This window comes from Myripristis murdjan, chromosome 16 (assembly GCF_902150065.1).
Source record: "Myripristis murdjan chromosome 16, fMyrMur1.1, whole genome shotgun sequence".
NCBI classification, from domain to species: domain Eukaryota; kingdom Metazoa; phylum Chordata; class Actinopteri; order Holocentriformes; family Holocentridae; genus Myripristis; species Myripristis murdjan.
Window position 1 is genome coordinate 13,075,820 of NC_043995.1, and position 25,113 is coordinate 13,100,932.

The 25,113-nt window shown below is 40.3% G+C and overlaps 1 protein-coding gene across 6 annotated transcripts in view; it reads right to left on the bottom strand.

The window, feature by feature from the left end:
- Positions 1–12,706: 12,706 nt before the first annotated feature.
- ubr5 (ubiquitin protein ligase E3 component n-recognin 5) overlaps positions 12,707–25,113 on the bottom strand; it is a 41,391-nt gene continuing 28,984 nt past the window's right edge. The window contains exons 40-58 of one of the 6 annotated variants that reach the window (XM_030071656.1): positions 24,681–24,892; positions 24,014–24,247; positions 23,579–23,652; positions 23,187–23,359; positions 21,310–21,459; positions 20,644–20,861; positions 20,400–20,520; positions 19,496–19,841; positions 19,213–19,300; positions 18,965–19,109; positions 18,542–18,672; positions 18,252–18,312; positions 17,651–17,832; positions 17,129–17,213; positions 16,877–17,032; positions 16,436–16,549; positions 14,022–14,166; positions 13,759–13,844; positions 12,707–12,919 (exon numbers count right to left, since the gene is read on the bottom strand). In XM_030071656.1, the coding sequence (XP_029927516.1) occupies positions 12,707–12,919; positions 13,759–13,844; positions 14,022–14,166; positions 16,436–16,549; positions 16,877–17,032; positions 17,129–17,213; positions 17,651–17,832; positions 18,252–18,312; positions 18,542–18,672; positions 18,965–19,109; positions 19,213–19,300; positions 19,496–19,841; positions 20,400–20,520; positions 20,644–20,861; positions 21,310–21,459; positions 23,187–23,359; positions 23,579–23,652; positions 24,014–24,247; positions 24,681–24,892 (2,934 nt within the window). Of the gene's footprint in view, positions 12,920–13,758; positions 13,845–14,021; positions 14,167–16,435; positions 16,550–16,876; positions 17,033–17,128; positions 17,214–17,650; positions 17,833–18,251; positions 18,313–18,541; positions 18,673–18,964; positions 19,110–19,212; positions 19,301–19,468; positions 19,842–20,399; positions 20,521–20,643; positions 20,862–21,309; positions 21,460–23,186; positions 23,360–23,578; positions 23,653–24,013; positions 24,248–24,680; positions 24,893–25,113 lie in introns of all 6 variants that reach the window. The other 5 variants (XM_030071655.1, XM_030071659.1, XM_030071658.1 and 2 more) reach the window with 5 other exon arrangements.

Sequence of the window (25,113 nt, forward strand, 5' to 3'; positions counted from 1 at the left end):
TTTAATAAATGAAAACCTCTAGGCCTATTCAGTATTTTTAAGAAGTGACTCGGACTTTGTTTAGTTTTTATAGATAAATCTGGGAGAAAAATGATTTATGCATTCACATGCACTGTATAAGGATAGCAATTGGATAATATATGTGTGTTTCATTTCAAAGATGTCTCTTATGTGGTTAGACTGTTATACCCAGATGCTGAGTCTCTGGAATGGGTCCAGTGCCAGATGTGCAGGGGTTGGCTGCACAAAGAATGTGCGGGAAAGTATATCAGCAATGACTCATTCAATTGTGGATGCACAGATTTCAATGAACAACCTAGGTATAACACCATTTACTATTTTAATATCTGTACATAATGTCACTAAAAAATGACAGAAGCTAAGAAGGAAAAGATGAACACTTGGCTGGCACAATTAGCCATGACTTTTCTAAACAAGTCTTGATGAACATTTATTTAACTACTGTGAGAAAATGCCAGTTTAGGGAGAATTATTGAGAGGAATTACTAACCCCCAATATCAACCCTTTTTACAGTGGTGTTACAAAATATCTGTGTGCTATCTGTGTGATTGGACAATAGTTCCTAGAATCACTGCAGCTGCTGGCAGTCCTAATTTTTTCCATCTTTCTCTGCAGGATCATGGATGCTGTTGAGAAAGGAGGGATTCTGGCAGTGTTTTCCAAGACACAGATGAAGGTACATTTTGAATAGACTGCTTTCAGCAGTTAAGAGTCTCTCTTATTTTCTCCGCCAACACCTACCCCCGAGAGAACATGACCCCCGTTCATTGTCTTTTCATTGTTGTATGTTCATTTATTTGTGTGTCTGTTCTGTTTTTTGCTTGCTTTGGTTTTTGAGTAAGCATTTAAGTGAATAAAGATGTTTACAAAAAAGAGAACTCCAAGTCAAGTTATTATTGCCAGTATGATAGTGTAATATTGTGTTTTATTAGATTCCAGAAATAAAATAGCATTAACAGAAGACTGACAATAGGAAAATGTAATTGTTGCATTAATTTAATAGCTAAACCTGATCATGAACACATTTGTAGACCCAGGAAATACCTGTTCTGTTCAGTAACAAATGTCTGGGGGCACTGTGTTGCCCATGATGCCCCCGCTCATCCCTGAAGATCCCTGGTCGACCAGTAGGATTGAAGTCATTTTGCTAAGCTGCTCTTCATTTTGCTAAGCTGCTCTTCTCTGCCTTTGAACAAACAATGTATGGGGAGCTGTGTCTGTGCAGTGTTTGAATGATATTTGCTCCAGAGGCAGATTAATACACCAGGAATCTACAACAACTTTCCTTCCTCCCCAGCAGTCTGCAGCATAAAAGACTGCACAGACTGATGAAACATCTGCAGCATCTTAGTACACATGTCAAGAGATCTGAGCTTCCTTAAGAAAAAGAGGTGGTTCAGACAGCACAGTTCCCCAACCTGACAAACTGGCCTTCCTGTCAAGTAATCTGTGATCCAAGAGATAAAGGAAGGATCATATGATCAATGCATAATGTCTGGGCAGTACCACCAATGATTTACAGTGGCTTTTTTTTTTTTTTTTTTTAATTAAAATTAATATTAATGTCAAAGTAAGTAAGTATGACATATGTTGTGACTGTGCATGTTGCAACTGCTGCCTAATCTTAAAGTCTTCAGTTAATTTGGTTGTGTAAATTCTCATTTTATTAATCCTCAGTTTATTTAATATGAGAATTCAGTCTATTCAATATTAGGTATTACTCAGTCCTATTGAGAGAGAGTGTGTGTGTGAGGGTGGAGCCCCCTACCACCACCACCACACAAACATAATATTCACATTTGTATTTATAACGTTGTTATTAAAGTTATATTCATGACACATTAACGCTAAAACTTAGTGATTAGTGTAGGCTTACTAACTTCTGAGTTTTACAGTAGCCTTGCGGAGTCAAAATAACTAGTCAATTCCCCACATCAGCGGATGGATAAATAATCTCAAATTATTCTAAAAATCTGTATATTACATGTCTAACAAAAATGCCTGAACACTCTTTTCTTTAATGGATTTGTTTACCCTCCTAGATTAAGACTCTCACATCTTTGGCTTTTCTTTTCTGTCTTTTTTTTTTGTTTTGTTTTGTTTTGTTGTTTTTATTATTATTATTATTATTATTATTATTATTATTGTTGTTGTTGTTGTTCTATTTTCTTTGTCTGAAAGCTGTTTCAACTTTGGATAATGGATACACAAATGGTGCCTTAAATGTTGTATTTTTCAGATGACTAAATAAAGTTATAAAAAAAAAACAACAACAACTAGTCAATTATACGTTTACGATAAACATGTAACTGCCAAAAAATCCGTACAATTATTTGTAAACGTTCGTGGTTTTTTATGCTTTTATTTTTATTTTTGGTCGGAGTAGCCATTAACTACTCCGCTTGAGACTTCCGGCATCGGTATGGACCATAGATATAGAAATGGTCAAGACCTTTCAAACGATGTCTTCATTGTTGTTCTGTGACAAAGTTTGATTTTCATCTTGCTCCAAGCCAAGGCTGTCTCAGGTGTACATCTGCAGACCTCTTTTAGGGCCAAGCTTGATAAAATCAGTCAAACTTCTTTAAGGGGTATTTAATGGCCAAATTTATTTATAATATTGATGTTAGTCTTAAACACAGTCATACTTTTCAATTTGGACCATTTCAAAGCTTATTTTCCCCTTAAAATACTCAGTGTTTCATATTTCATATTTTCCCATTAACTTAATATGGCCACCTGAGACACTTTTAAAGGCTTACAGTGCAGCAACAAAAAAATGGCACAGACATGGGGTCAACATTTTTGGAAAGCTCTTGACCTCTACTATCATGCCCGATGGCAAACCAATAGGGGGCGCCACTGACTAGTGTCAAAACGTGGAAAAAACATGATTTCACTATCTTAAGAAAAAAATAAATAAAATTGGACCAAACAGCCGTTCTTCCCACACCCAAAAACTATGATGAAGATTGAAAAATTAGTGATCACAACATCACATAATAGACATAACATATTAGAACTACAAAACCTATGGTGCAGCCTAGGACACCTCTGTGTGTTGCAACTCCGCGCAGATTGTAGTTCTGGTACGCCTCTACCGGGTTAGGGTATAAGTTGTGAAATTAGGTTTAAAAAACATACATACGGTAGTTTTTCAACACCAAAAGTATAGCCTTAACATGTAGCCTATGTTTATATCATGAATAAAGATATGTTATGAAAAAAAATATATATATAAATCTTTAGTGCTATTTTGATGTGTTTCCGCAGTTTTTCCACCCGCTCTGTTTCGCTGACTGAAAGGGTTGTGTTCAATGGCGTAACATATCAGCATATTATCAACTTTCATGCACTTTATTACACTTTATTGACTTTATTGATGAAAGTCAAATCAGACACGTCGCTGATAAACACTAGGATTATGGGTAATGTAGTGCTTCTCCGTGATATGATCTCGCAAATAAAACGTTTTTTCTTAAAATAAAGTTGATATTATACGGGACTTGTGGACTCGGCAGAAGCACATGCCATCGTTACACAACCTCATAGCTCGTGGTAAGTCTGCCTTGGAAGGTTACAACGTTATGGCTAATAATCAGACCTTTTTCCGGAATATCGATTAAATTTGCACTTCAGGGATCTATGAACCACCACCCACAGCGTGACGTCACGGATTCTCGCTGACTTTCAGTGGACACTGTTTGTGTGGTGACCACATTGAATTAAAACCATAGAAATCGATTAAAACAGGTTACGTGTGAGGAGCACGCAATGTGTTATTAGGAGGTCATGCTCATTTCACGGATTTCTGTGAGAGCAAGTTAACCCCACACCTCCCTCCCCAGATTTCCACGGTGACAGTGAAGACAATACTTCTGAGCGGAAGCTACATCAGCGACAGTGGTAGCAGCGTCCATAGCAACAACCATAGCAACGATAGAAACCTGAAAGAACTTTTCATATGATATCATACGAACCGTTTCATGAGAATACGTTGATACAAACATATGTTGATATGTTGTGCAGATATATTTCATAGCTTGCAAAGGTTCAAAGATGAAAGGTCTCAATAGATGTATTTTAGTGTATTTTTTTATTGCTACTTTTTTATTGTGATAGGTTAGGGTGGTCGATTTTGGTGAGCTCTTTTACTTTGGAGCCACTGTTGGGGGACATGTTGCATGTTGGTTAGGGGTAATGGTGGGTTTGGGGTCTTGTGGGTGGGTCTTTCATGTTGTTTGTTCGCAGGCTACTGCCTTGTTGGTCTACAAAAATCCAGTTGAAGAATCTCCTCATCCTTGAAGGCTTCTTCTTGGGCTTGACCGGCTTCTCGTTTTCTTGAAGACAGGTCTCGAGGTCTTTCGCATAATTCTCTCCTTTTGGGCCCTACGGAGTGCGTCCAGATATTTGTAATTCAACTCTGTCACTTGCTCTTCATTGTGTTTTTTTGCCAGGTTGTACATTCTCAGCTGCATATAAAAGGATTCATCCAGCTCTACATTCTCTTCTGATATCTCTCTGATTTGCTTGTCCTTTTCCTTGATGAGAATTTTGAGTTCTTCCAATTTTTTGTAGAGAACCTGGTTTTCGGCCTCCGTGGGCTTCAATTCTTTACAGAAAGCCTGCATTTTGGCCTCCGGGAGATTCTGGTTTTCAGCCTTGCTGGCTTCCAATTTTTTGCAGAGATCCTGGTTTTCAGCCTTGCTGGCTTCCAATTTTTTGCAGAGATCCTGGTTTTCAGCCTTGCTGGCTTCCATTTTTTTGCAGAGATCCTGGTTTTCAGTCTTGCTGGCTTCCAAATTTTTGCAGAGATCCTGGTTTTCAGCCTTGCTGGCTTCCATTTTTTTGCAGAGATCCTGGTTTTCAGCCGTGCTGGCTTCCAATTTTTTGCAGAGATCCTGGTTTTCCGGCTTGCTGGCCCTGAGCTTCTCTTTTAGCTGCTCCAGCTTTTGATGGAGATCTTGGTTCTCTTGCTCCCATATCTTGATCTTCTCTGGTGGCTTGGCGGTGCTGGGGGACATGCCTCCCACACAGCATTTTTCCTCCTTCTTCAGCCAGAACCGCTTGGCCTGATGGAACCCGTTGCCGGGTTCCAGGCCTTTGGGTTGGTTCTCTTTCTCCCATATCTTGATCTTCTCTGGTGGCTCAGCGGTGCTGGGGGACATGTCCCCTGCAGAGCATTGTGCCTTTTCTTCCTTCTCCACTCTTGGAGGTGGAGAGGTGACCTCATTGAGGTGGTCGTCAGGTTCCAGGCCTCTGGCTTCGGGCTCTTGGTATATTGGCCCATCAGCTCAGATTCCTGTTCCTGGAGATGTTTGGCTTCTCTGAGTGGGTCTTCCTGGATCATTGTGATCTCTTCCACTGTGTTGGGTTCTGCATGCGATCGCTGCATGTTTCAGTTGGGGTTGTGGTGAGTCTAGGGTGGGGGGTGAGATCTGTTAGCTGGCACTCCCTTTTTTTTTTTTTTTTTTTTTAATCTTTATTGACAATTCAGATTGATACAAACACGTTTGGATAGAAACAAAAAACAACAACAACAACAAAAACAAACAGACAAAAATATAGAGTAATACTCAGTGTCATGCAATTGCAATAAATGATGGTAGTAAATAAATAAGTAAATAAATTAAAAGGACGTAAAAATTAAGTAAAGAGGGAAGGAGTACATACATTCATTGATTGTAACAAAAGTCCAGGCTGTCGTAATACTGTAAGAATAGTTCATTTTTTTTTATCGTTTATAATTCTTAGAGACTTTAGATTAAAGTTGAAGCTGGCACTCCCTTTTATGACATCTGTATAGGTGGTGATGAGGTAACCACTGTGACGTCACGGTTTGAACAAGGACAGATTGTGACGAAATTGCTGTCACCCAGGTCACAAAGGGTTAATGACGAGGCAGCGCCTCAGCCAATCAGAGCGCATGTCTGAAACACGTGGGCAGGCCAGACCAGTGGCTGAACGGTGAAAATGTGAGTCAGATAAAATCATCAAGAACTAAAGATAATGTTGTAATGTTGACAATTGGGAAAGGTAACAGCCTGTATATTTCAAGATTGCAGTTGTGTGTGTGTGTGTGTGTGTGTGTGTGCGCGCGCGCGCGCGTGTGGTAAGCCCTGCTCACTGAAAAGTGCTGAGGGACGCGGTGCTAACGTTAGCATATCTGAAGCTAGCGAACTAACAGCAGTAACACTGAGTGATGAACACTTGAGCATTCTCAGTTAGCGCAGAGCTGTTTGACAGCTCAGCTGGAAACAGGAGAAAAACGGGACAGCAATGAAAAAATAGCACACCTCATGAAAACCTGTGTGTGTGTGTGTGTGTGTGTGTGTGTGTGTGTGTGTGTGTGTGTGTGTGTGTTTTAATAGTTAAACATATGGACGTTTGATCTGTTTTATGGCAATACTGAGAGATCCAAGTCAGTGTTTCTCATACATAGGAAGTTAAATTATCCTGTTGGACCGAAAGCCCGTTGAGTAAAGATGCCCATTAGTCCGACAGCCCGTCATCTGACCTGAAGCCGGCCTAACCCCAACCATAACCATAACGGCCTGTCAGACTTATGGGAACAGTGGGCTTCTTTTTCCGGGACAACGGTTAACACTCGCCAAACCTCCATTGAAAATACACTGACACACAGCATCTTTTGAACAAGCTGACAAGAGTATGGATGAACAATAAGGGCCAAGATGAGCGGCGAAGACTAAAATACAAGGAACACAAGGGAGACAGAACATTTAAGTCCAAAACTTGAGTCAGAACATGAAAATAGCAAACGAGAGGAATCAAGAGACAAAAAGAATCCAGACGAAATACACATAAGTCCAAAAACCACAGAGCCATAACATCCACAGTGCAACATAAATCTAATCACAAAATCTAATCGCTGAAGAGTACGGAAGCGTAGAGCTGCCAGACCAAGAAAATAAAAACCGAGAGGCTCAGTATCACGTAATTACGTAAAAAGTTTATTGTTATAACAATATATTTTCACGTTATAACGTGAAATTATCAAGTTATTTCATTATATGATTTTTTCACGTTATAACGTGAAAATATCACGTTATTTCATGATATGCTTTCACGTTATAACATGAAAGTATCGCGTTATTTCGTGATACGACTTTTTCACGTTATAACGTGATAGGTATCACGTTATTTCGTGATACGAATTTTTCACGTTATAACGTGATAGGTATCACGTTATTTCAAGATAGGAAATTTTCACGTTATAACGTGAAAGTATTACATTATTTCGTGAAACGTGTTTTTGTTTACTGTCTGCTGGCCATCTGTAAATCATGGCTGCTTTACATGATGCCGTCCATGGCGATGTTCAAGCTCACTGAGGAGAAGCGTGTATGATGTGGATGATTAGGTATCACGTTATTTCAAGATATGAAATTTTCACGTTATAACGTGAAAACATTTTATCACGAAATAACGTGATACTTTCACGTTATAACGTGAAAACTACCTATTATGAAATAACGTGATATTTTCACGTTATAACCTGAAAATATATCTTGAAATAACGTGATACTTTCACGTTATAACGTGAAAACTTCATATCATGAAATAACGTGATATTTTTTATGTTATATCGTGAAACTATATTGTTATAACAATAAACCTTTCACGTAATTACGTGATAATGAGCCCCCATTTTTTTCTCTCGATGTGGCAGCACCACGCTTCCGTAGAAGAGCCATGACAAAAAGGTGGCGTTTCCCTGCCTGTAATTTCAGAAAATCATCACTGGGTGTCACACTCGTGCCGCTTAACAACGGTGCAAAAAAAGAAACCTCTGACAAGCGATTTATTCATGTATTGAAATATTTTCAGTCATATTTTAAGCAATCAAACCATCTCCAAAGTCATAACAATGGAGTTAGATGCACTGACTTGATTCATTGCAGTTAAGTTAGTGTCAAGAGTTCTCTGGAAAGGTGGAGTTACTTTATTACAAAATGACTATTGCCCTGAGAAAAGCTTAATTCTATTTTTTGAAAATTGGCATATTTTCAACTTAGTTTAAAAAAAATATATATAAACATTAAATTCAGACTGACTGACAGATTATGATTAATCAAATAAGATGTCGAATTCTTTGGGGAAAAGTGAGATTATATCACATCAATTGCTCTCATAGACAAGGGATTTTAAAACATAGGAGAAAATATCAGTTATTTATGTTTTCACAACAACTTTTGTTGACAGTGCCGTTCATAGCTCTTTTCAACAGGAGTTAATTGGACAAAAAAATCAAAACCAAACTGATAAAAATGTCCATGTCCTAACAACTGTGTTTAATCAGATCTGTCAATATAATCATATTCCAAAGGGGTGTTATGGTGGGTCTGTGACGCTACATTGCGACTTTATTGTGACCTCATCATCAAGATATCCTGTGGTATCGCGATAATATTCCTATAATATTCCAGTGTGTCTGTATGTGGTATTACTACAGGCTACTACTCCTATAGAGGCTTCCAGTTTTGTTGTGATCTTCATAGGTTACATTTAATAGCTGACAGTATAAAGCAGAATAATTGTGCTATATTACTGCACTGCAATAGCGCAGCTGCTGACTACATCTGGTGGTGGTTGTGGTGAGGGGGGGGGGACGGCCCTCTGATTGGAAACCCCTGGTGTAGCCACAACCACCGCCCCCTCCTGCCACGCCACGCCGCTCCGGCACGGCAGCGGCTCTCCCCGCTGTCGCATCACCGAGCGGGGAGGGGCCCCGGTCTCCACTATTGGCCAGTACTACCGACAGCTTTACGGTAGGGCTACGGAGAGAGGATGCGTGAGTGTGCGTGCCAAATCAGAACCGTGGTCTTTTTTCTCCTCACAAGTGCAGAGTCCGCCGGCTTTCAACATGATTTTAAGACGATTTTAGCGGCTTTCCCCCTCCCCTTTGCTCCACACACAACCGCCGATACCCGGACTATTCAAACCGTGAAAGAGATGCGCCCAGATCAAGGTGGATACATTGATCTGTGGCAGTCAGCCTTGCTGACTGGTCAGCGGAAGTCAGCGGTTTTGAACCGCTGACTTCTTTCCAACCACTGTGTCTGTCTGACTGGGTTGCACCCTCATACAGCTGATTCACAATATTTGGGTCCAATATTAGTCAGTAAATGCTGTTAATACAACCCCTGCTTCAGCATCATCACTTTACAACTGGCGTCAACCTCACAATAGTTCAAAATTCACAGTTTCAGCAACAGCACAGTCACTGGGATCAACAGGGCTGGGACGATACACTAACCGTATCTCCCAATTCCACACTCTGACGAACCTCGGGTGCTGAGTCCACATGTGTTGAATTTCTACAAGTATTACCTCTTTTTTTTTAATCCCATTTGGACTGCAGGGTTTGTGGCCCAAACTGCATGGGATTAGCGGAAGGTGGGCATGTCTGCACACACGCACGCACACACACACACACACACACACACACACACACACACACACACACACACACACACACACTCACACACACGTACAAGCACACACACACACACACACACACACACACACACACACACACACATACGCACGGGCAGGCACCTACACACACACACACACACACACACACACACACACACACACGCACACACACAGAAGGGTGTTGGCTTGCTGTACAACTTCCAAAATCCCTCCCCATCCATGAGACCGTCCCCTCCTCCATACATTTGACATTTTGAAAATACCATCGGACTGCAATGAGAAGCTCGTGGCCACGACTTTATAGTAAAAATGACATTCAAGAAATTAATTCCAGTTATTGTCATGGTCCAGTCAAAATGCACTCTCTCTCCCAAAGCCAGAAACTCAGGAACACAGACTGCTCAGTGGAACAAGTGCAGCTGTTTCATGTCCATGTTCATCACAGACTGAAGCCTCAGTTATGTGGGGGCTGCGGTCTTACATGCTGCCTCTATTGTTTATGAAATAATCAAAGACATAGAGCAACTACTTTTCAAATTTTATGGAAAATTAAAATGCACTACATTAAAAAAATAAGTCATCATGAATACATATGACAACTGGACCTTTTATGAACTAAATATATTACAGCAAAATAGACAATGTACACGGAATTGGAAGCGAAAAAAAACTCAAGGTTTTTCTATCAATAGATGCACAAAATTCTATATTAATAAGAAAGTGAAGGCTACAATCATTGCTGTGAAAGAAGAAATAAAATAACCACTAGAGCATCTTTGAAATGAAATGAGTCATATCTCACTGATACTCTCCAACACTCTAAAGGAAAAAGAAGAAAAAAGTTAAAATGGTTAGCGGTTCTGCTGACCATGCTGGCAGTCTTGAACATGTTTTAAAAGACTAAAAGACATTTTCTGTACATTTATATTTTATTTTAGTTCGTATTATTAGAACACAAAATCATTTCAGTTATTTTTTTTTCTTCCTTAAGTCTAGTTTTTATTTATTTATTTATTTATTTATTGTGTCTTGGTTAAGTTGAGGGAAATGTTATTGTTTTATTCACCACAACTGTCTATCTGTCTTTTTGGCTTTTTTATTTCTTTATTTTATTTATCAATTCAATTTAATTTAATTTCTATTATTATTATTATTATTATTATTGTTATAATTTTAATAGATCTGTGGATATCATCAACATCCCAGTGTTATCTGAATCGCTTGGAGTCACTGGGCTCCTCCTCTCTCTCTTTTCTATGACACTTCATATTCATCCAGATTGACAGTAGGAGCATATCATCATCATCATCATCATCATTTGTGTCATCTTCCAAAAGATCCATGTCATTGTGTGGCAATTTTATTATATATTTCATTATATTTAGTGATTGATATTTCTACATAAGCTTGTAGAAAGATCAGTGACATATCTTTTAGTTTTTTCCCCCCATGGAAAAGGCAAAATCACTGAACCGTTTTGTGGTACTCTGCCACGGGGGCCACTAACTTATTACTCAGTCCCTTGTTTACTTGTTTTTCATAGGACAAAGTGGCATTTCAGTCATGTAGCCCATGTTTTTCCCTCCATGTGTTGTCTTGACAGACTAAATACCTACTGTTTTGCATTCCTCAGGCCCACTGAGATGTGATCAGGGAAGATTTAATGAGCATCTGTGCTGGTTTTCCAACAGTGCTCTGCTTCTCACTCATACAGTGAGAGTCATCCACACCCAGGTGCTGTTCAAAACATCCACAGTCCTGCTGCTGGTGACCGAGCAGTTTAATGGTAGTTAATGAGGGAGTGGGACCGGGTTCATTGACTTTCCTCATCCAGATTCTTCCTGTCAGTCTTCCAGCTCTGATCTTGCTTGTCCGACCTTCAGGGGACATCCAGTCCATAACAACTTCAGCATTATGACTTGTATTAAAACAAATTTAACAGTGAATAGCAGGGGCCTCCTTATGGCCTATTTTAAATATCAAAATATTTTTTTTTCCATTTTAATTTTACAAGTATGTATTCCCCAAGTGCCCATGGATAGAGGACCACAATATTGAACCATTTACATTTAATTTCTGTGAAACGCTATCTGGATGGCCTGGGTTACACAAGAATGATGTCTTGGCTTGTTTAAGGGAGTATTTGCAGTCTAGCATATTTTTATGGAAAAGGTTATCACTTTTATATTTCTTAACAATATGTGTTCACTGAAGTCCAATTTTGGTAGCCAATACATTCTAATATTTTACAGTAATTTTCAGTAAAATTACAAGCACATCAGTGTTTTCTGGCATTCACATTTGTTCTAGTAACACCATGGAAAGCCTCATTAATATGCACATAACATACTCTCTCATTTTGAACAGATCAGACAAGAGCCTTTACCATTTTGTTTTGTTACAGTGGCGTTAAATCGAGAGAATCTTTTGGTAAGAATAGACCGTGACTGCACCTGACTGTAAAGAGATTCTGTGTAATCATGTTTTCATCAACATTGCAACATTTGTCAAGGGGGAAGCCACCTTCTGTCACACTAAAGCATCATTCATTCCCTGCCAAAGTGTGTGGTGAGCTGTATTAGAACCAGCAGGTAGTAGATTCAGTAAGAGTCCAACGTCAGGACTATACGCTGTTGAAGCTGAGATGAGCGATTCATTTATGCACTAAAAAATAAAGACCAGATAACTAATTTGCATCCAAGTTTATTTTGAAATTCCCTACTCCCCCTATACAAGAAAAATGACTTTTCCACAAAGGCAGCAGTGAACTGTCAGTGATAGTATTTTTTCAGGGCAGGGAAAAAAAATCATAATCACAGTGTGTCTTCTTTTCTTCTTTTATTTTAAATACTTCTACTGCTGTCATCTTTGGCTGGGTTTCGGCAGACAGCTTGCTGTCAAGCCAAATTCCTGGGAAGTAAAGGTTTAAGCCAATAGAGCAGAGCTGTGGGCTTTACATCTTTACAATGCCAATGCAGGAATGTTCTAGACAGTATACCTCTTTATAAGCACAAAAGAAAAAAAAAATAAAAAAACAAAAAAAAAACAAGCCGTTTGTGTTCACAACACAAACAAATATTACCGCCAGGGGAGATAGCGACAGTATGTCGAATTTCATAAAATTGTATAGACAAAAAATAAATCTACAAAAATGGAACTAGGTAAATATTACACAACAGTAAACATGTTTTCTGTTATTTTTTTAAACTTTCTTCTGTCGAACCTCTACACAAAACCAAAATTCTTGGTCTTAATGGCTAGCAGGAGTTTCTGTTTTAGAATCTGTTTGGAAGAATAGAGTGGCACGTAGAGACGTGAGATGCAGGTGTTGGCTGTGGGGAGGTGCTGGTCGTCCGGAGGCCGGATGGTGATGGAGGGCATTGGCTGGAAACCCTCCTCACTGGCTGGCAGAGAAGGACTGGAGGTCCAGAAGTACACCTGAGGATGCAGAGGAGTGCAAATTTATGAGGAGAAAACGATAGCAGCTTACATCTGACTGGCACCTGAGCTTTAAAGCAAACTTTTGTAATGTTGCAAATTAACTGCAAATTAAGCACATTTCCATCAGCTGTGCTGCCAAGAAAAAAGGCCTCCTGCATATAGAACAGAGCTACAACAGAAAAAATAGCAGCCAGAAAAACTGGAAAGTATTGGCTGTAGTTGTTTTTTGGTGTTTGTTGATTTGGCCACATTTCATGCAGTCTAAGAAATGAAAATGAAATGCAATTGACAGAAATAATAAAATGTTTTGCAGGTGATAGTAAGCAATGAACAAAAAGAAGACGTATAAAAACAAGAGATTACATGAACTTAATCATAAATCTGTCAACAAAAAGTGTTTTTAGGAAGTGATTTTAAGACTGAGCTAGCCTTAGGTCTTTTTCCTTCCTCAGTACAGAGGAACAATCTGTTATATATTCAAAACCCTTTGGTCTTCAATCTATTCTTAAGCACAAACCCATGGCCAAACAACCACAATGGATGTTGTATACATGCAATAATCACCAGGTGCATCATTTGTGAAGGTCATGGTAGACAGTTTATACAGACAAAGCCAAAGTCAGTGTTTCCTTCAGTTAACACATTTCCATTAACACTTATCATGTAGTTTCTTCAGTTCCACCTCAAACTTGTATGTCACTGAATAAGTTGTATGAAACACCTATTACTTTGCAGAAAAAACAGCCAGATGGAAGCCCAACTGTTGAGCCTGTTCAACACTGTACTGGCAAGAGCTTTTTGTTTTTGGCAGCATTTGTGATGTAAAACAGACTTACCAGATCTTGCCTCTCCGTCATGCTCATCTTCTCAACTATGGACCAAAACCAGCGTTTAAACTGCAGCAGCTTGTCTGCATTTTCTCCTGTGAAATCAAGCAAATACAAGTCTTTACCCAATACACTAACAGCAAAAAATGTACAGATACAAATCTTCTTCTCTTGAATTGCTTCTTATGGAAATTGAAAAACAACTACAGGTACGAGACACATAAGATAGAGAGATTGACATACACAGATAAAGAAAAAGGAGAAAAGCATACCGGACTCATCATTGAAGGAGGTGAAGCTGATGAGCATCTGGACGTTGACCTCTCCACAGCCATTGACCAGCAGCCTGAAGTCCTCAGCTGTCAGGTCCTCCAGGGAGTTTTTAGGAAGCACATCCAACAGACCCTTCCTCATTGCCTTGGAGACACAAACACAACTGGAATGAACACTAGAACACCACCTGGAACTGGTGTGATTTCCCATGTCTGTGTGTCTATGGAGGAAAGAGTGTGTTGCCGAGTTGTTTGGTTGTAACTACGGCTACAACAAGCATCAAGTAGGGCTGTAGTCAACCAGAGAAAATCTTGGTCGACTAAAGTCCTGAAATTTCGACCAAAAGTCGACTAATCGGGGGCAGCGGGAATACAAAAAACAAACAAAAAAAAAGACTATTTTTATATTAATTAACTGGACAGTAGCCTACCTAGTAGCCTTGTTGCCTAAATGAATTATAAATAAACATAAACAAGTATTTGCAGTATATTAAATCGCACTGAATGACCATACTTGCCAACTCTCTCGATTCATGCTGGAGACTCCTGATTTTTAACCCTATCTCCCGCAATGCTCCCAGTCAGTAATTTCTCCCGCTAATCTCCCGATTTCACAGTGAAGGAAACAAGTCAGATTGTGGGGGGTATTTGTCGCAGTATCTGGCCATAGCTGCCAACACTCCTGTTTTTCCCAGGTTTCTCCCGTATTTTAGACTCATCTCCTGCCGCCCTCTCGTTTTGTCTTTTCTCCCGGGAATCTCCCGTTATTTACAAGCCCCAATTTTGTTTGTTAATAATATTGAGAAACGCACAATGACAAAGGTTTTATTTTGAAAGATGAGACCGGAAGCCGCCGCAGCTCCGTTAGTTTAACAGAAGCTGAAACACACGGCGAAATGTTTAACTGTAAATAAAAGTGCACATTTTCCAGCCTGTGTCAGACAATGCCGAGTTAACTGACTAATTATTAAAAACCTGGATGTGTTGTAAATCTTAACCCGCTCGGCAGGCACTAATATCCCCGCACATCTTCTGCTGTTCCCCACCACAAAAATCTCCCGGATTTTACTACTCAAATGTTGGCAGGTTTGTGAATGACACACTCAAGTCGGTCGGCTCTGACAGCGTTGCATCACGTGCACCTACGCAATATCATAGCCTATGATTTCCGTTTATGTCAAGCTGCCGTCGTCGCGGATGTGTGCGCCTGCAGTTATAAAACGATTAGACTAAAACTTTGAAATATGCCAATTCTGATATGTTTATACTCAAAACTGACGGAGCAATCTAACACAGACATGTTAGCTTACCGTTTTAGGTGATATGCCATGTTGGTTGTTGAGCTATGATACGCAAACTGTTGTTTGCAAAGTTTGCATTTGACTTTTTTTCCATCTACTTTTGGTAAAATGCTGCCACACTGATGACGTCTTTGACATGGCAGAGGACTAAATGTTCATTAAATGTTCTTAATTAAGCAAATAGTTGGAAAACCAGACCTAATTTTTTCTTCAATTCAGAACATACCGGCCTACCTATCTGTCTCCGCCAGTGGGTTGGGCTAATCCAAAATTGTGAAAACAAGGGGGGTGTTCTGAAGACAGACTGTTACCTGTGAAACAGGCTGTTCTGAAAACACCCCCATCAGCACTTAGTGCTTTACTTCTAATAAAATTAACACGGCAAATAATCGACCAATCACATTTTGGTCAACCAAGAACGTATCGACCAATAAATCGACCAGTCGACTAACAGACTACAGCCCTAGCATCAAGCATCTATTGTATACACTTATAAATTTGGCACTGTCATCATCAGTGTGACATTTTGTCATGGACATGGTTGTGTAAAGCCCAACCCAACAAGTGTATGGATGAGAGTTAAAAAAAAAAAAAAAAAAAAAAAAAAAAACAGAAAAACAACAAAAACAACAACAAAAAACAACAACTCAACACCCAGAGAAGAAGTAAGGGGAAGACCATAATGGGAGACCCAACAACATGATGCTTTGTTCACTTAACAAATCTGAGATGAATCGACAGTGGTAGCTCCTGTGCAGTGACTATCCAGAACTTATTTTGGTTGTATTAACTGGCTAGTGGGTTAGCATGCTAGCTAAAGCGCTTTGCAATTTGCAGTTTCCATAACAGTCCAGGAAGTATACTGTATCCAGTGAGTAGTCCTTTTGGCACAAGGTGTCACTAGTTAATTTGATAAGTGGTCAACAAAATCATCAAGACTCTGACTGCAGAGTGATAATGTCAGATGTGAAACAGCTGTCTGTTATGCAGAATAGACAACAGAATATGTTCAATGGCCAATCAAAATTGAGATCATGGGTATTCAAAGCTGGTGAAATGGCACTGTGGCCAGCCCTAGTATTAAATGATAAAAACACAGAGCGCATGACTCACATGGAGAGGCTGCTCGGCCACCACCAGCATCCTGTGCTCTGCGTACTTCCTAACATACTCGTAGACATTGAGGGGAGTCACTGGCATGTTGACTCCACCGGACAGCAGCTCCACCTGCAGGAACCAGGGACAGCAGGACAGTTATTTAGTAAAAGCCATCACTTTGTCTAAGAAATCAATCTTTTGGTTCAGTCTACAGAATTATTTTTATGTGTACATTTTTCAAAACAGTATTCAGAATATTTGGACTCTGCTGCTGGCACTCTGAAACGCTAATCTACATTATACGTGAATATGTGTATGAGTCATTTATTACTGGATTAAAAAACAGAATTTTGTAACATAAAATTGGTATCATGTCAGCTATCACAGCTATCAGTACAAAAGCAATAGTTGACATTTACTATTTTAATGTGCATTTGGATATAAGTCATCTTTTACCTGTCCAGCCCCTTCCTCTTTGCAGAGGTCAATAGCGAAGGCCAAGTCCATGGCAGCGAACACTGCATCTGCCTCTCCAGCCTGTGAATGACGGATAAGCTGCCGCAGGCTCTCGTACATCACTGGGTCAAAGAAGGCAAAGTCATGCCAGTTCACCTGTAATAACAGACATAAATGATTTAACTCAGCACATTAAGCACCTTTGTTTTAAAACATGAACATCATGTTACAGGGTCTAAAACCTTCTCCTACCTTCCGGCCAAGCAGCACCTTGATGACATGTCTGTTCAAAGTGATTGGGCAGAGTTCGTTCTGCAGCAGACATAGCCCAAGTATCCTGGGAACAAAATAAAAAATATTTCTCATACAAACGATTGTAACTGACCAAGTAATTAAATCCCTTGTCCCTTGTTTGCTTTATTCAGCCATTGTAGCTGAACTGCTAACTATGCAGTTGTAATTTATGTAAATATAATTAAAGTAATTTAATTTAATTTAATTTAATTTAATTTAAAGGAAAGTGTGCCAGGACCTGGATAAGAACCTTAATGTCATTAGTAACACCTGTGTTCACCCTGCTTTTTCATGTCAAATGCTGCTATGAAAAAGGTCTATTTTGCTAAGGATGTAGTTCTAAAATGTGAATTTACTATGCCTAACATCCTTCTCTTCTGATTTATAGAAAAACAGGGTTTTCTTGCACCAAGCTGAAAAAACATAATCCTCTTCTTCTTATACTTTACTAAACAATCACTGAGGAGACAATCCCATTACCTGCCGATGTTGCGGAAACAGTTGAGCCTGGCCTCTGTGTTCTTGCCAGGCCGGGGAGAGTAGAAGCCTCGCTTGCCGGGCTGGTAGAAGAGAGGAGCGTTGTCGTCCCCGTCATCTGGGTCGTCTAGCTCCATGTCCACCACGCTGCGGGTTGAACCATGACGCTTACGGTTCTCCTGCTGCTAGAACCACACACAAGGAAGAAGAATTGTAGTGTGGCAACACTGATTGTTTACCAGGACTGTATAGACCTTTTTCACAGCAGCCATTTTAACATGAAGTAGCAGGTAAACACAGGTGTCATAATAGACATGAATTAAGGATTTGCTCCATTAATATATGGCAGAGCCTTTCCAGTGAGCCTGCATGAACAACACCGGGACCCTGGCTCAGTTAGACCTTAATGGAACAGAAACGTCAAGAATGTTCTCAGCGACACCTGTGTTTACCCTGTTGCTGAAAAAAGTCTATTGTGCATAAGAATCTTGCCAGACCAGATGTTACATTAACATCACAAACTGGTAGTTAGTGTTAAAATGTGAAAGTAAAAGTCAACATTATGAAACAGTATAGATGGAAAACAAAAAACAACTGTTTTTACTTGTGCTTTCTCTGGTGCCTCTAGAAGACCCAGGTCCAATATACTGTCAGCGCCATTTTCCCTGAGGAAGACAAAAAGAAGAGTTACATTTCCAGTCTGTCAAACAGACAGCTGTGTGGGAACAAATTGCTACCATGATTTAACTTGAAAATGAAATTTTGATTTCATTTACTGTTTATTGAAAAAGTACCTAAGTTTAACAAGCACTGAGTGCAGAAAAATGAATGTGCCACTACAGAAATTAAGAGCTGGTGATGGTCACTTTCTGCCTGTGTGTCACGTTATCATACCTTCCATGTGCGATGAGAAGCTCCATGGCCTCCTCAACTCTGGCCCTGAGAGAGTCCTCGCTGGCCAGCAGCAGCAGCAACTGGGCTGGGGAAAGCTCCAGCAACATGCCTGTGATTTTACTGGCAAACGCCTGATGAGACAAACACACAGCTCAGGTTGCATTCTCTGTTACCTTCTTTATCTGAATTTAGATTACGGCTGAACAATTAATCATAATCCAAACTGCAGTATTGCCAAGTGCAATATCCAATGCGTGACAATATATCATTATTTGGTATTGTGCAACAAAAAACAAATCCTACTCTCCTGACATGTTTCTTTACAAATAAGTAAATAAGTAGACAATTCTAAAAAATCCAAAAAAATTCTCATGGCAAATTTCAGGTCAAATATCTTCTCAATATGATCTGTGGCTTTGTTACCGGCTGCATTGCGTGAACACGTGGGTACAGCCTTTCCCCCAGGGCTTGTCTGTGTGCAGGCAGGGGGTCAGGTTCATCACTGGGGTTGCCCTCAGATGCGGGCCTAAAAGGCCGGGTGTCAATGGACAGCTGCCTCCTCGAGTCCCTGATGCACAAAGACACACACAGACAGTTAGGAATGATCACTGTCTCACAGTGAATGTGACATGTGTGAGATAAAAGGTTAGAGGGAGATAATTAGCCTTCACCTGTCTCTGTCTCTCCGAGAGCCAGCACGAATCCCTCCACTTCTCCTCTCTCTTTCCCGATCTCGGTTCCTCAAACGCTGCATTAGATCTACACACACACAGAGTCACAGACACTTATTTGAGCAGGTTTAACTGAATCATTTTGTAGACATAATTGCTTTACACCCAGTGATAGCTGTTTCCAGTATCACAAAAATGCCATGACATATATCAATGAAATCAAGTTCCATGATATAGTTTCTATATATCGTCATACTTGAGTTGTAATCGTGATGACACGTACTGCTGGCCTGCATTCCCTTGCTGACGCTCTGAACGCAGTCCAAATTGGGAAGCTTATCGTTGGATAGAAAGGCCAAGGCGATGGCCGTGTAGAAGCTGCGTGCCACACCGCTGCCCTCGCCTGGCTCGTCTTTGAACGTGACCTTCACCCGGTGCACGGCCATGGGTGTGGTGGTGCAACGCCGCCCAAAGTGTGTGTTTAGCTGACGCATTGTCTGTTGTATGAGCTGGTCTCGGTCCCGGTCCACCTCCAGGGCCAGATCACGGGACTGCAGGTTCCTCAGCTTCTCCATCTCCCGACGGAACTTGGATTCCTTCACCTCAAAACCACCCAGCTCTGTGAGAATCTGGGACACACAATGAGGGAAACAGTTGGTGAAAAATCTATCCTTTAATGCTCAGCATCCTCTTTTTCAGCAACACCCACTTCACATTTGCACAGTTGCCCACATTCACACCTGGCAGCCACCCAGTACAACAACAGTCTTCTCCTGTTGCTTCACAGTATTGTGTTATTCAGTCACTTCTGGTCATAAGCCTACTGCTCTACCCTGCTAGTCCTACAATCCCCAAAATAAATTAAAATGAAAACATTTTACCAGTGTTACTGGGAAATATCAGTTTACAGTAATTTTAGTTTAACTTTGCCAGAATCTGCTCATGTAGAATGTTGGATTGCATTTGTCAATGCAGCTGAGAGATTTTTGAAAAACAATTGAAGCATATGACTTTGGAAAGTAAGACAAACATGCAGTAGGACAAACAGCAGTAGATTTAGACTCTTCATAGGCATTAATGGTGATGGGGAATATACACTGGTGCTATGATCCAATAATGGAGGGTGGTGCAATAACTACAGCTGCTCTAAACAAACAAACAAACAAACAAACAAAAAAACTGCATACCGATCCAGGCTCAGCACCCACATCCTCCATGAAGACACGACCAAAAAGTTCCAGTGACAGACGCCAGCGGCCTAGCAGCATGTCATGTGAGATCACCATTCCCATGAAACTACAGTGAGGTCTGGGGAGAAAGAAAACAGAGTTAGAGAGACAACTTTTACTGGCACTTTCAAAAACATTTTAGCAACACAGCACAGAAATTGTTGGATTTGGTGAATGTTATGCCCTGATTGGTGATCAGTACCTGAATGATGGCAGAGGAGGTCCGTCACTCTCAGTCAAGCCAATCTCGGCGAGCAGGCTGCTCTTCAGCTGGGCAGCTAGGTCATGTGGTGAGGGACCTGGCTTTGAAGCTTCCATCTCCTGCTCCGCCAGTGATTGGTCCTCAGTGCTCCGCTGGCCCGTCTCCATGCTCATCACATTCTTCAGGTTGGCCGAGTAAGACATCTTAGTCGGCAGGATCTGTTTTAGTGGGATTCATGGTATTTCTTTAGTCATGTGAACACGTGTATGTGACAAGATGATGACAGTTTGATGATGAAAGAATGGAAATATGGAAATGGGCCAGAAGACGGGCTATGTTCCAATATCCACACTTGCATGTCTCTGCATAAACACAAAATTGACTCTCCAAAGTATCCATTATTTCCTCATACTCTTTTTTTTTTTTTTTCTTTAGTTCACAACGCACATGGGAGTGATCAAGCTAAGTGAAGGAAGAAAAAAAAAAAAACACAAACCCTCTTCCAGTGCTCTTTGAGACAGGGGAGGAAATTATGAATCCTGGATAGCTTTTACATGCTCCTTAAAAGTGCATGGTGACTTTATAGGCAAATTAGCAAGCTTTTTTATCCGTGGATATTAGAACACAGCTGCCAATGAGTTTGATCAGTGACGAGGGGTGGTATACCTGAGAGGAGGAGGGTAGAGAGGAGCCCATGTTTACCTCCAGGCAGTTCCTGTCCATGCTCGCCTCAGCCAGGCCTTTGGTTGCCATGTAAGACGAGGAGTACAAGCCCTGAGAGGGACGACCAAACAGATCCTCCTTCCTGGCATTAGGCTGAAAGAGAAGGAGCAAAGTAATAGAGTGAACATACAATGGTTATTGAGCAATATCTGATTGACAATATCATGCTGTCAATTGTCAATTATGTCAATCTTGTCTATCAAAATATTCTCAAACTTTCAACAGGGTTCGTATACTTTTTTCATGGTCAAATTCAAGCACTTTTCAAGGACTTTCAAGGTCAATTTTTTCAGGTTTTCCAGTACCATTAAAGGAGAAATCCGGTATATATATATCCTTCTGCTTTTTTTTTTAATACTGCATACAGGAAATACAGGTATGCAGTATTAAAAATCAGAAAAACAGAAAAAAAAACAGAGGGAAAAAAGAAAACAGCTTCTACAGCTAGAAGTATTTAGTCTGCCCTCTCCTTATACAGTAGATGTAGGGTATAGGTAGATCCCCCTAAGGGAAAATTCAAAATTGACATAACAATTGCATAAGTAAAATAAGATTAAAAAAATAGATTACATTAAATGAACAAGAAAACCATCTAAGAATATTATATAATAATAATAATAATAAATATGTCAATATAATTCATATATATTATTAATATACTGTATCAATATGGTTCATAGATAGATAGCATAAAAATAGCCAAGCGGTGTCTACTCTTATGTCTATCATCTTATGGGCTAACATCAGCTGTGCTTCAATTCTAAGTTGTGGGAAGTTCCTGCAGTTTACTGTTGAGAAACGCAGGCTTTGTTCTTAACTTAGCCCTTAATAATTGTCACTAATTGACACTGCCATTCAGACACATCACATAGTGCTTCTACATTTAGGTCTAGCATGCAGCTAATGGTTAGCCACAGTGGTGTAGTCTAGTTTATTCTAGTGGGTATACGCGCGCACGCACGCACGCACGTACGTACGCACACACACACACACACATACACAGGCTCCCTTTCTGAAATGTTAACGTTAGCTCCAGCTGTAGTGTCCCCCGAAAAATGGTCAAAAAGAGCCGCTTCGTAACACAGAGAAGGCGACTTTATGAACGGGAAAGTGAACGTTATGTCAAAAAAACATACTGATACGTATCTTTGCGCATTTTTAAGTGGTTATACGGAAATGCGGGACCTTTTCTAGTGGGTATACGCAGTATACCTGCGTATCACGTAGACTACACCACTGGTTAGCCAACAAATCACACATGTAGGGCTAGTCATCTCTGTGACTTACTTTTAATGACTCAAGAGTGCTGACTCTCCCATAGCGAAAAGTTGAAGCTTCTTTTTGCATATTTTGCAGCATGCTACACGTGGATTTGGTCCATGTTTTATCCACTGTTTCTACTTTTCATTACCCAGCCAACGTTCATTAAAACGGCAACCTCCCGGCACGTTGGTCGCATGCTGCTGCACTGCCCTCTTGTTGGGGGCGTGACACATGACAATCAATCCAGCTCTTGTGAAACCCATCAGAGCGTGAGCTGTGAAGGCGTCATTTTTAATCCGACTTATTTTATTTCTCTCCATTTAATAAGTGGTCCATTTAGTCAGACCAGAAATATGGTAACAATTTCAAGCATTCAAGCATTTACAAGCACGTTACCCAAAATTCAAGCATTTTTCAAACCTTGAAAACATAACATTAAAATCCAAGCATTTTCAAGGTTTTCAAGCACCCGTACGAACCCTGTTTGAAATTTTTGAGATTATGGTGAAAAAATGTCTCAAATATCTCACTAGGACACCAACTTCGGTAAGTCTGACCTGTAGGAGGTGTGGCTGGTCTGCCAAAGGAATGGCCTCAGCCAAGGGAACCTCAAAGGGGTTGGGTGGGATGCAGCCCAAGAACGTCATGGAGTCAGAGCGACGGAAGAAGGGGTGATTTTGACCTGTTTCAGCAGGAACGGGATCCTCATCCTTGTCTTGCAGAGTTGAACCTGAAACAAAACAGAAACACAACTGTTAGCACAAACAATGTAAAATTTAACAGGTGATCAAGAGACCGCAAATCAGATGCCTCAAAACCCCCTCAAAAACAGTTCTTTGAATATTATCACGTCAGTTTACTTAAACAACATCATTTGCAAAACATCAAGAGAACAAACTCAGACTGTGACTATAGCTAAAAACAACAACAAAAGTATTATTTCACTTACTCTGATTGGTGTCCTCGTCATTCTCATGTTCAGAATCTTCATTGTCTAAACCCAGATCCAGAATCTCACGACTCCTAAAAGTAAGAGATTTAAGTGGATTACAGAGTCTGTTTCCAACATGGGGAGACCGTTCACTGGTTTTTGGCTGTGATCAGTCACAGGAGTGTCTCAAGGTATGACTAACCAAATGCACTTGCAAACATTAAAATAAAGATAGCTTGACAGTTGTTATATTCACTTATTTTTAATTAGATACAACTTAAGCAGGACTCAATTTTTTTTTTTTTTTTTAGCAATTTTTAGAGTATCAAGTAATTAAGTGGGCTTTTAGTTCTTGGATATAACACAAATTGTCATATTCATTGTTCTTAACATAACTATTACCAGTTTTTAATTAAAAGGAAAAGTGCATTTTGACCATGTTTTTCCATTTACCTCTTCCTATCCATCTGTGGGGTGTCCAGCGTGGTCTGCTGGTTCATGGCCTTAATCCAGTAGATCAGAGCCTGGAAGACGTAGGCCACGTGTTTCAGTGAGCACACGTCCAGCACAGGAAGCACATCTGAGTGCTCATCATTGTGGGAGCGCATTAGTGATAGAGCGTAGTTGAGGAAGTCGCCTCGTGCAGACATCATGCCTTGGCGAGCTGTCAACAGTGTCGCTGCTCTCCTGAAAAACATGCAAAACAAGTCAGAACATCTCTGGTCTCTCTGGTGTGAATATTCAACTGGATATTCAAGTGTATGAAGCACGACCATTTTGCACGCATGTAGATTCAAAAGCATTGGCTTGGGACTAAAAGGATTCAAGGTTCCTTAATTTTAATCACAAGATTAAAGCTGCATTCATATTGGTGCTGTGGGATATGTGTGAGACGAACTGTTAGCTAATTGTTTTCAATAAGGGAATGACAGTTAACCAATGCTGTTTGAAACTGCCCGTAATGCCAACTGCTGTAAATTTTATACAGCATTTTAAACATAGCATACAATCTCAGAAAGTAAGGCCATGATAGGACAATTTGGAACGATGCATACAGGATAAGCCAAATCCCATTGTGTGTAACATGAAATTTGTTCGATGGAGAGGTAATAAAAAATACCTGCGTCCTTCCAGGGTGCGGAGGCTGGCTTCCTCCCGAGCCGTCATGCGTTCTCTGCGAGCAGAGTGCTGGGAGGCGTGGAGGGGGTGGCTGGGGTGACCGGGGTCTCCAGCAGACGACAACGCAGAGCCATAACGCAGCTGAGCCTCAGTGGAATCCATGATGGACACCATCCAATTCCAGGTGGGGATCAGCTTTTCTTCAACGTAATTCTGGTTGAACACAAATTTTATTCAAGCATAATAAGGCTAATCGATATAAATTATTCCATCTCACAATGACAGAAAACCTAGGGAGCATATCACTGTGGCGGTGTTTCTAAAATGATATGCCAAATATATCACAGTGGTACTGCAAATGTTTCACCAATGTTAAACCTATATATCAGGCTGATATTAACTATTTTTAACTTATTCCAAAACACACACACACA